At 46.4% G+C, this 12,281-nt stretch overlaps 1 protein-coding gene across 1 annotated transcript; it reads left to right on the forward strand.

The window, feature by feature from the left end:
- The first annotated feature begins 4,910 nt into the window (after positions 1-4,910).
- LOC144606897 (C-reactive protein-like) lies at positions 4,911-10,264 on the forward strand. Its single transcript, XM_078423370.1, has 3 exons — positions 4,911-4,984; positions 5,092-5,167; positions 9,099-10,264. Exons 2-3 carry the CDS (start codon positions 5,104-5,106, stop codon positions 9,713-9,715), a joined length of 681 nt encoding a protein of 226 aa, XP_078279496.1. The 5' UTR covers positions 4,911-4,984; positions 5,092-5,103; the 3' UTR covers positions 9,716-10,264.
- The last annotated feature ends 2,017 nt before the right edge of the window (positions 10,265-12,281 follow it).

Below are 12,281 nucleotides of genomic sequence, written 5' to 3' on the forward strand. Positions count from 1 at the left end.
CCTGTTATACAAGAACCGGACTTGTCTGGCATAGTCATCGATCCAGAGTCTACAGTACCCAATTAGCCCCAGAAATTTTCTGATTTCCTTTTTATTCCGAGGCATCGGCAAGCCTGTGATTCCTGCGATTCTTTCAGGATTTATTCTTCGCTTTCCCCCACTAATTAGGTGGCCCAGGTACTTCACCTCTTGTTCCACAAACTGGAGTTTATTCCTCGATACCCTTAGTCCCTTCTCTCCCAGGAAATTTAGTAATATTATAGTGGCATCCCGCACCTCCCCTTCCCCCTCTCCAGAGATCAGGAGGTCATCCACATACTGCAGGAGCTGGATCTGGGGAGAACACGGGTATTCCTCTAACACCTGTTCCAAGATTTGACCAAACAGGTTTGGAGACTCAGTAAATCCCTGAGGAAGTACTTTCCAGCGATACTGTTGCTTTCTACCCGTTCCTGGGTTTTCCCATTCAAAAGCGAACAAGTCTCGGCTCCCCTCATCCAAGGGACAACTCCAGAATGCATCTTTTAAATCCACTACACTGAACCAATTGTGACTGGGGGGTATCCGTCCCATAATCGTGTATGGGTTCGGGACCACCGGATGCCTAGTCCGGACCACCTTATTTAATTCTCGGAGGTCTTGTACAAGCCGGAATGTTCCGTCTGTCTTTCGTACGGGTAAGATCGGGGTATTATAAAGGGACATGCAACTTTCTAATACTTCCTCCTTCAATAGATTCTCAATGATTGGCTGGAGTCCCTTTCGGCCCTCGATAGAGATAGGGTATTGCCTGACTCGCACGGCGTCATGCCCTTCCCTGTGGACTATTCGGAGGGATGGTATTCTCAGCCCCCCTCTATTTCCTTCCCTAGCCCAGACCTGATCATTGATCCTCTGTTCATCCTCTTCCCTTAGTTTATATAATTGGATTACTATCCGCCCTTCCACAGGTGCTGTTCCTATTCCCAACTGGATCTGCAGATCCCGTCCCATTAAGTTTACTCCAGCCTGTGGAACTAAAATCAAATCTTCCACCGCCTCCCTATTTTCGTATTTGACTTTTACTCCTTCTATCTCCGGGGCCGCCATCACTTTCCCTCCTACTCCAGAAATCTGCACATGCCCCTTTCCAGTTGCCATCCCTTCAGGTATTCTGGTCACACTTGATCTTTCAGCCCCCGAATCCACCATAAACACTGTGTCCTCTCCTTGGGGTCCGAGTTTTAAATTTACTAGGGGTTCCCGTTTGTGTCCTGTTAACCCCAAGGAGGGGAACCCCTGACCCCCCTATTCTTCCTCCATCATGGCATACGACTGAACTTCTTTCCTTAGTTTAAGGCACTCTCTTTTGAAATGTCCCTCCTCATTACAGTGATAACACCTGGCAGGTCCTGCTCTCCATGCCCCATCGCGTCCTATATCTCTTCTCTCGCTTCCCATTCTTCCCCTTATTCCTCTTCCTCGTCCCCTATAGGTCTCTTTCCGTCTATCCCCTTGGTCTTGCTCAACCACTTGCTTTACCGCCTGCATCATCATTTTGGCTTTCCCCTTTTGCCTTTCCTCATCCCGCCGCACATATACTTTCTGTGCCTCTGTTTATAATAGATTTAATGGTTTCTCATTCCAATCCTCTATTTTTTCTAATTTCTTCCGGACATCGGGCCAGGATTTGGTTACAAAATTCGCCCTCAAAAGTTGTTGCCCAGCGTCTGACTCCGGGTCAATCCCTGAATATTGCTGCATGTTCTTTCTTAACCTCTGTAGGAAGGTATTGGGGCCCTCGTCCTTTGCCTGCTGGTTCTCAAATGCTCGCTCAAAATTTTGTCCCTTAGGCACGGCCACCCTTATTCCTTTTATTATTATTTCCCGGAGTTCTCTCATGCTTCTCCGACCCTCTTCGGACTGCTTGTCCCAATTGGGCGAGGCAATCGGGTACTTCACATTCCCCGCTACAGCTGGATGATGCTCGGATCGCTCCCAAATTCTAATCCCGGCCTGTCTAATCATTTGTCTTTCTGCAGAGTCGAACAGATTTCCCATAATGGACATCAGTTCGTCCCAGGTATATATATTTGGGCCCAAAAAACTGGTTGAGTTGATCTGCTAACCCCAAGGGATCTTCCAGCAAACTCTTCATCTCCTTTTTAAAATTCCTAACCTCCATACTGGTCAGGGGAACATTTACAAATCCGAATCCCCCGTCAGGTCCGCCCATGGGGACCTCCCTCAAGGGATATGCAGTTGAAGTTTCACCCCTCCTTTCCTCTATTCGACGGGATCTACGGAGTTCTAGGGAAGGCAGATTCTCTGCCGCTCCCTGTCCTCCTCCACCTGACGTCTCCCCCCCGTCTTCCCTTGGTTGTTCGGGTATAGACCCGGAAAGGGGAGGCGGTGGGACCACGTATGGTGGTGGCAAATGTTCCAAGGGATCCCATTTGGGAACATTTGGTTCTTGTTTACCTGCCAATTCTAGTAAACGTACCTGAGGAACCCAACAGCCTGCATAACAACTTTCCTCCAGATTAGGGGAAGCTTTTGAATTAACAAACACATTTAATGCCTGCCGTACCCAATCCTCATCGGAGCCCAGTCGTGGCCACCAGACTGAACTCCCTTTTATTGGTTCCTTTGGTCAATCAAAATAACAGAATTTAATCATGATCTCCTTATTTTTATCCCCAGTGCCTCCCTCTCCCCAGAGTTGTAACATTCGCCCCAACGGACTATCGGGTGGAATGTTGGGACCTTCTTCCTTTGGTCCCTTTCCCTTGGTACATTTTTATCCCCTGGGTCATTATTTTTAACACAAGAATTACCCATCCTCCCTGTCCGACTTATCCCGTCCGACAGTATCCTCCCTGTCCGACTTATCCCGTCCGACAGTATCCTCCCTGTCCGACTTATCCCGTCCGACAGAATCCTCCCTGTCCGACTTATCCCGTCCGACAGTATCCTCCCTGTCTGACTTATCCCGTCCGACAGTATCCTCCCTGTCCGACTTATCCCGTCCGACAGTATCCTCCCTGTCCGACTTATCCCGTCCGACAGAATCCCTGTCCGACTGTTCCTGTCTGACAGAACCCGCATTCGCCCCAACGGACTATCAGGCGGAATGCTGGGGTTGGGCTTACCGCCCTACCCCTCCCGTTCGGAACTCCCCTCCCGATCTGTTATCCTCCCGATCGGAACTCCCCTCCCGATCTGTTATCCTCCCTGTCTGACTTTTCCCGTCCGACAGAACCCAATCGCCCGAATAATACTTAATAGTCAATTTTCTTACCCGGGTCCCGTGCACAGAAATTGCTCGATTGATCCCGATCAGAGTTTCCCTCCGATCCCCTGTCCGACTGTTCCTGTCGACAGAACTCCGGATACCGGATTCCCTCTTGTTTCCACGAATCTCCTGTCCAGATATCACTCGCTCAAACCGCTGATGGCAAGCAAGGAGATCAGGCACTGCTGAAATCAGCAGGGTGCACCTTCCCTTCCTTTCGTGCCTCCGCCAAGCGGCCGGAGTGGCGATCCCGGACGAGCCCCCAAGCTTGTGAGATATAAAATGTGAGTGCTCACAATCACGATGCCAGAGACAAAGTCGTGGAAACAAGAAATTTATTCACGAGTCTGCAGAACCGGGTGCCGCCCTAAACTGAGACACACCGAGACAAAGACAGTGCCTTCTCTTTATACAGTACAACTTCGTTGAATCTCCCTCCCTTCTGCTGAATCCTCCTCCCCTTCGGGCTCCTTCCAATCAGAGCGCTGAGGTGCACAATCTTCTGTACCGCCCCCAGGTACCCCCCCCCAGATCATACATTGTATGTGCATGGCAATTGGCAGTTCCCCACTCAGGGGCGTATTTGCAATATTCATTTATCTAGTTGAGCAAGCGCAGTAGTTATCCACATAACCCTTAGTTACCTTCACAACCCATTTCAACCCACCCCTGCTACTTTGACACTCTCCTAAATTTATGGCCCTTTGTCCAGTCTGCCTCTCTCTCCGTACCACACTCTCAGTGCTCCAACGAACATGTGGTAGTTCAATCATCCAACCTGTCTCTACCCCCTGACGGTTTAATAGCCCTGTCCCCGGCATCGTGGTAGTTCATCATCCAGCCTGTCTCTGTCTCTGACGGTTTAATAGCCCTGTCCCCGGCATCGTGGTAGTTCATCATCCAGCCTGTCTCTGTCTCTGACGGTTTAATAGCCCTGTCCCCGGCATCGTGGTAGTTCCAGTATCCTGTTTCTGGTGGTTTAATCATCCTGTTTCTCACAACCCAACACGAGTTACTGATTAACCCATTTATTGGATTCTCCATGACAATTTCCCAGACATGAAGCCATGCTGACTGCTACTGTCCTTCAGAATCCCCTCCATTAACCTTTCCACCACTGACGTTAGGCCTCCCTCCGTCTAGTGTCCGTCTCCCTCCTCCGTGGCTAAAGGTGATGAAGTCTCTCTGCCAGGCTCCCATAATTTCTCCCTTCACTTCCTAAAATGTCTCATGATACTCTGGATCATGCTCCAGGGATTTACCTAACTTAACATGAAGGTAATCAGAGTAAAGATAGGACCACTCAGGGATAAAGTACGGCACATGGCCCTGGGCATTATTGGCCAGTCAGCCTCACCTCGGTGGAGGAGGTGCTGGTCCATGAGGAGGAAGTTGTACCCACTCAGTCAGCTGATTGAACACGTTTGCAGAAATGAATGAAGGCAGCAAACAAATGTCTTTGCAAGCATTTCCCTGGAATCAGCTGTCAGAGGTCATGACAAAATCCCAATGACCAGAATCTGGACTCTGATGTTGACCCACAGATCAATGGCAGCTCTCAAGTGTCGGTTGGCCCCCAGGTCTTTCCACCCCCTCAGTTCCTTCCTGCGATTGGCTGTGACTGGGTTCAGCAGGATATAAATTGCAGCAGCTTGTGCCCAGGGTATTGGACCCACCTGAGGTGAGACCGGCTTGTTGGAGACGGACACAGTGAGTACCAGAGGGGCTGTTTGTGTGTTGCTGACACACGAGACTGGCTGCTGGTTCTCAGCACCAAGTGAAATGAAATGAATTGGGATTTTTTTTTCTTTTAACAGGTCAGAGACAGGATGAAGCCCTTCGTGACAATTGTGCTTGTGTTGTGCATTTACCTGCAGGGATCGGACAGTGCAGGTTTGTATGAGGTTTAATTGTGTGTTTGGGCAGTGTGTGCCTGTGCTGGTGCCACCAATTCCAGCTCCTTGCCCATGGTCTGGACCCCTCTCTTCCTGTATGTTTGTGTGTCTGTCTAATCACTTAACCACTGCTGTTGTATGTGTTTCCACCAACACGTGGCAGTGTGATTCATAAGTTTCATAAGTCATGAGCCAAATTCCAAATACCAAAGTTAAAGTGTTGTATTTGAATACGCGGTATAAAAAATAAAGTGGATGAGCTTGAGGCTCAGATAGATATTGACAAGTATGATGTTGTGGGAATCACAGAGACATGGCTGCCAGAGGACCAGGGCTGGGAACTGAATATTCAGAGGTATGCCTCCTATCGAAAAGACAGACAGGTGGGCAGAGGGGGTGGGGTCGCTCTGTTGGTAAGGAATGAAATTCAGTCCCTTATGAAGGGTGACATAGAATCAGGAGATGTAGTGTCAGTATGAATAGAACTGAGGAATTGTAAGGGATTGTAAAAAGACCCTAATGGGAGTTATCTACAGGCCCCCAAACAGTAGCCTGGATATAGGGTGCAAGTTGAATCAAGAGTTAAAATTGGCATGTCGCAAAGGTGGTTATGGGAGATTTCAATACGCAGGTAGACTGGGAAAATCAGGTTGGTGCTGGACCCCAAGAAAGGGAGTTTGTGAAGTGCCTCCGAGATAGATTCTTAGAGCAGCTTGTACTGGAGCTGACCAGGGAGGAGGCAATTCTGGATTTAGTGTTGTGTAATGAACCGGATTTGATAAGGGAACTCAAGGTAAAGGGACCATTAGGAAGTAGTGATCATTATATGATAAGTTTTAATCTACAACTAGACCAAGTGGGCCCAAACCTCTCCTGTAACCCTCCCCCAACTGACGATCCTGCAGACCCGGCAATAATTAAACGGCTTTTTTTTAAAATGAAATAAATATAAATGAAGGTGTGTATTTTTTTTTAAAATGAAATAAACCTTTCTTGAAAATAAAGCGTTTTTTCATTAAATTAAATGGCTTTTTTTAGATGAAAGAAATGCAAATGAAAATGGCGATCTTTAAAAAAAAGGAAAAAATCTTTCTTTAAAATAAAGCGTTGTTTCTTTAAATTAAACGGCGTTTTTTAAATGAAATAAATCTAAATGAAAGCGTTGTAGGAAAATAACTGCAGATGCTGGTACAAATTGAAGGTATCACAGAAAGCTGGAGTAACTCAGCGGGTCAGGCAGCATCTCAGGAGAGAAGGAATGGGTGACTTTTCGGGTCGAGACCCTTCTTCAGACTGAAAGTGACGATTTTTTTTTAAATGAAATAAATCTTGCCTTAAAACATTTTTTCTTTAAATTAAACAGGTTTTTTTTAATGAAATAAATGTCAATGAAAATTATATATTTTTTTTAATGAAATAAATCGTTCTTTAAAATAAAGTGTTTTTTCTTTAAATTAAACTCCCTCTATATGGTACCTGGACCAATTGGTCGCCAAGGGTTTTTTCCTTAAATTAAATGGCGTTTTAAAAAAAATGAAATGAATGTCATGAAAATGTCGATTTTTTAGTATTCCAGTTGAGCAAAGGGAACTATGAGGCATGAGGGAGGAGCTGGCCAGAGTTGACTGGAAAGAGACCCCAGCAGGGATGAAAGTGGAACATCAGTGGCAGGTATTTCTGGGATTAATGCAGAAGGTGCAGGATCAGTTCATTCCAAAGAGGAAGAAAGATTCTAAGGGGAGTAAGAGGCGACCGTGGCTGACAAGGGAAGTCAAGGACAGTACAAAAAATAAACGAGAAGACGTCTAACAGGTACTTTGGTTCTGTCTTCATTAAGGAAGACACAAACAATTTCCCAGAGGACCTAGCTAGGGTGATGGAGAAACTGAAGAAAATTCATATTCGGCAGGAAATGGTGTTGGGTAGACTGATGGGACTGAAGGTCGATAAATCCCCAGGGCCTGATGGTCTGCATCCCAGGGTACTTAAGGGAGTGGCTCTAGGAATCGTGGACACATTGGTGATGATTTTCCAATGTTCTATAGATTCTATTGATTCAGGATCAGTTTCTGTGGATTGGAGGGTAGCTAATGTTATCCCACTTTTTTTTAAAGGAGGGAGAGAGAAAACAGGGAATTATAGACCAGTTAGCCTGACATCAGTGGTGGGGAAGATGCTGGAGTCAGTTATATAAGATGAAAAAGCGGCACATTTGGATAGCAGTAACAAGTCAAGTCAAGTCAAGTCAAGTCAATTTATTTGTATAGCACATTTAAAAACAACCCACGTTGACCAAAGTGCTGCACATCTGACTAGGAAAAAAAAGAAACATACAGTGGCAGGCAGCCAAACACAACGGCGCGGCCATCTTGAACAAAATGTAAATTCAATCACCCACAGTCCAACAACAAAAGCATTAAATAAGCATCAAAATTACACCCCCAAAAAACAGTCCAACAATAAAAGCACTAAACAGGCACCCAAATTACCCAACCCCAAAAACCCCCAAAAACACAGTCCAACAATAAAAGCATTAAATAGGCATTCAAATCACACAACCCCAAAACCCCCAAAAACAGGGGGTAACAGGACCAGTCCGAGTCAGCATGGATTTACGAAGGGGAAATCATGCTTCACAAATCTTCTGGAATTTTTTGAGGATGTAACTAGGAAAATGGACAAGGGAGAGCCAGTGGATGTAGGGTACCTAGACTTTCAGAAAGCCTTTGATAAGGTCCCACATAGGAGATTAGTGGGCAAAATTAGAGCACATGGTATTGGGGGTGGGGTGCTGACATGGATAGAAAATTGGTTGGCAGACAGGAAACAAAGAGTAGGAGTTAACGGGTCCCTTTCAGAATGGCAGGCAGTGACTAGTGGGGTACCGCAAGGCTCAGGGCTGGGACCGCAGCTGTTTACAATATACATTAATGACTTAGATGAAGGGATTAAAAATAACATTAGCAAATTTGCAGATGACACAAGGCTGGGTGGCAGTGTGAACTGTGAGGAGGATGCTATGAGGTTGCAGGGTGACTTGAACAGGTTGGGTGAGTGGGCAGATGCCTAGCAGATGCAGTTTAATGCAGATAAATGTGAGATTATCCACTTTGGTGGCAAGAACAGGAAGCCAGATTATTATCTGAATGGTGTCAAGTTAGGAAAAGGGGAAGTACAATGAGATCTGGGTGTCCTTGTTCATCAGCCACTGAAAGCAAGCATGCTGGTACAGCAGGCAGTGAAGAAAGCTTATGGCATGTTGGCCTTCATAATAAGAGGAGTCGAGTATAGGAGCATAGAGGTCCTTCTGCAGTTGTACAGGGCCCTAGTGAGACCACACCTGGAGTATTGTGTGCGGTTTTGATCTCCAAATTTGAGGAAGGATATTCTTGCTATTGAGGGAGTGCAGCATAGGTTCACGAGGTTAATTTCCGGGTTGGCGGAACTGTCATATGTTGAAAGAATGGAGACACTGGGCTTGTATACACTGGAATTTAGAAGGATGAGAGTGGATCTTATTGAAACATATAAGATTATAAAGGGATTGGACACGCTCGAGGCAGGAAACATGTTCCCGATGTTGGGGGAGTCCAGAACCAGGGGCCACAGTTTAAGAATAAAGGGTAGACCATTTAGAACAGAGATGAAGAAAAACTTTTTCACCCAGAGAGTTGTGAATCTGTGGAATTCTCTGCCTCAGAAGGCAGTGGAGCCAATTCTCTGGATGCTTTCAAGCGAGAGTTAGATAGAGCTCTTAAAGATAGCAGGGTCAAGGGATATGGGGAGAAGACAGGAACGGGGTACTGATTGTGGATGATCAGCCATGATCATAGTGAAGGGCGGTGCTGGCGCAAAGGGTCGAATGGCCTACTCCTGCACCTATTGGCTATTATCTATTGTCTAACAATCTAATTCTTTGTATTCTACAGGAATGTACGGGAAATCAGTGATATTCCCAGCCAAAACAGCCAACAGCTTTGTCAGGATGTATGCATCTGATTTCTCCCGTTTGACTGCCTTTACTGTCTGCCTCAGGGCAGCCTCTGAAGAGACTCGTGCTTACAGTTTGTTCTCTTACGCAACAAGCTCTTCGCCCAACGAACTGCTGCTTTGGCAAGAATCTAAATCAAAACTCCGGCTGGAATTAGGAACACAAAAGATTACGTTTTCCCTCCCAGAAATGAATGCTTTACTGAGACACATGTGTGTGACCTGGGAGTCTCAAGGGGGTGAGATAACAGTCTGGGTCAATGGTAGACGCAGTCTACGGAAGGTTGGTGGAAAGGGTCAGGTTGTAAAAGGGTCTGGTCAGTTTATTCTAGGTCAGGAGCAAGACTCAGTCGGTGGAGGGTTTGACATCAATCAGTCCTTTGTTGGAGAGATCTCTGATGTTCATCTGTGGGATGGTGTTTTACAATCCAATGATATTAAGAAGATAAGTCAGGGCTGTCTCCAGTACGGAGGGAACATCATTGACTGGGGATCAACAAAATATACATTTGAAGGGATTGTGGCAATTGGAGGCAATAAGGATTGCACACTTTGAATACAGTAAACATTAAATTGTGCAGAGGAGAACACAATTACCTCAAACTCCTCTAGCTGAATATGACCTTGCGATATTTCCTCTCTAAACCAGATCAGTAGTAGAAGTAGTGATGGTGATTCCTGAATAAAGGGCTGTTTACATCTGGGTAAGGGACAACTCACTGAATCCTTCCAGTTTATCTTCAAACTCAGCCCAGGGACTGTTAAGCACAGACAAGTCCGCCCTCTTTAACCTGACACCCTCCTCGTCCATTCTGCTGAAGCCCTTCCTCAGATCCCACCGGGAACAGTTGGGCATCCCAGTTAAAAGGTGCAGCAGTACAGAGCGGTGTCCAGGGCATTTGGTGCCATCTGCTGATCCTGCTCTTGATTTAGATTGTGCTGATTGGAATTATTACTGTCTCTCTCTGTATTACCCTTTTGATTTCACATTGTTTGTTACACCAAGGTTTGGAAAGCTCACAATGTGTTCTGTGCGTCCAGTGATTGTGATTGAAATGTAACATTGCAGTTTCATCAGCTTAATAAATGAGCATCAAAACAGAAAGGATCTTGTTTGTGAAGTCTGTGTGTGCGTCTGGACTCGTTATCGCTCTCAGAGCACTCCCAGTGTGCATCACTAAATCGACTCCTGACACAACCCAGTGTGGAGCTGATCTGCTGACAGTAAGATCAAACCACCTCCTCCCCAGGTATTTTCCCATGCAACCACAGGAGATGCAACACCTGTCCCTATACCTCCTCCCTCCACTCCGTCCAAAGACCCCAACAGTCTTTTCAGGTGAGGCAGAGGTTCACTTACACCTCCCACAGCCTCATCTACTATATCTGCTGTTCCACCTGTGGATTCCTATATATCGCTGAGACCTTGCACAGGCTTGGCGATTGTTTCGCTGAACACCTCTGCTCAGTCTGCCTAAACCTATCTGTTCTCCTGGTTGCTAAACACATTAACACCCTCCCTCATTCTCTCCTGAGCCTCCTCCATTGTCCGTGCGGAATAGCACCTCATATTTCGCTTAGGCAGCTTACACCCCAGAGGTATGAACATTGATTTCTCTAACCCTTCCTTACCCCCTTCCCCCATCCCTTCCCAGTTCTCCGACCAGTCTGACTGTCCTTGATTACATTTTATCTCTGTTTACTTTGTTGTTACCTTCTCCTAGCTAACAATGATCTATTCTACATTTTCCTTTATTGTCACCCCCTTGGATCTCTTGTTCTCACACCTTACACTTCCTTATCCTGATTCTGGATTAGTACAGGTGTCAGAGGTTATGGGGAGAAGGCAGGAGAATGGGATTAGGAGGGAGAGATAGATTATCCATGATTGAATGGTGGAGTTGACTTGCTGGGCCGAATGGCCTCATTCTGCTCCTATCACTTATGATCTGATCTCCACATGTTCGCCTCCCCTGACTCAGTCTGCAGAAGGGTCTTGATCCGAAACGTCACCCATTTCCTCTCTCCAGAGATGCTGCCTGTCCCGCTGAGTTGCTCTAGCATTTTGTATCTATCTGCTGACAGTAAGTTCGCTTTAGGCTGAGAAACGATGAATGTGAATCCGTGGGAAACTGGGGAGAACTGCACTGGCTGGTGTCGGGTGTCGCACCCTGCTGGCCAGCTGAGGCCATTGGCACCCAGTCATTGTCCTTTGCTCTTAATAAATTTATCCAACCTCTCAGGATCTTGTTTTTAGCTTGTCTGACATGTCCTCTTCCCCACCTGATTTCCCTCTTAAGTGTAGGTATCACAAAAAGCTGGAGTAACTCAGCGGGTCAGGCAGCATCTCAGGAGAGAAGGAATGGGTGATGTTTCGGGTCGAGACCCTTCTTCAGACTGCGAAAGGGTCTCGACCCGAAACGTCACCCATTCCTTCTCTCCTGAGATGCTGCCTGACCCGCTGAGTTATTCCAGCATTTTGTGATACCTTCGATTTGTACCAGCATCTGCAGTTATTTTCCTATCCCTCTTAAGTGTAAATGCATACTGCTCAAGTGATTAATTAGATCGCCAATGCTTTCATAGAGGTGCTTAAGGAGAATGCCTCCCTGCTTTTCCTGACCAGTGCCTCAATATTCCTTGTCAACCAGGGCTCCTTATTCCTGTTAGTCTTTCCCCTCGCTGTTCTCATGAAGAGTCCTGACCTGAAACGTCCATTCCCTCCACAGATGCTGCCTGTCCTGCTGAATTCCTCCAGCACTTTGTTTTTTATTCAAGATTCAAGATATCGCTGACTCCCCTCACTCTTAACAGAAACACTCCAATCCTGAACCCTCCCTAACTCGCTTTTAAAACCCTTCCACATCCATGCCCAGCCGTCCCTGGAGAAGCATGCAATGTCCATGGACACCTTGGTCACTTTCCAGTCATCCACAAACCTCAGGGTCTGCAGTAGCTCAAGTGCATCTTGGAAAAAAAGGATAATGTTTTGCTATGAAACTCGCTCTCACGTGCAAGAACTGTGCCCCGCCACCTTTTTATATTATATATTAATGATCTGGATGATGGGATTGATGGCTTTGTGGCCAAGTTCACAAAGTCTGCGGACTTTTCACGGAGCC

The sequence above is a fragment of the Rhinoraja longicauda genome, chromosome 27 (genome assembly GCF_053455715.1).
Source record: "Rhinoraja longicauda isolate Sanriku21f chromosome 27, sRhiLon1.1, whole genome shotgun sequence".
Taxonomy (NCBI): domain Eukaryota; kingdom Metazoa; phylum Chordata; class Chondrichthyes; order Rajiformes; family Arhynchobatidae; genus Rhinoraja; species Rhinoraja longicauda.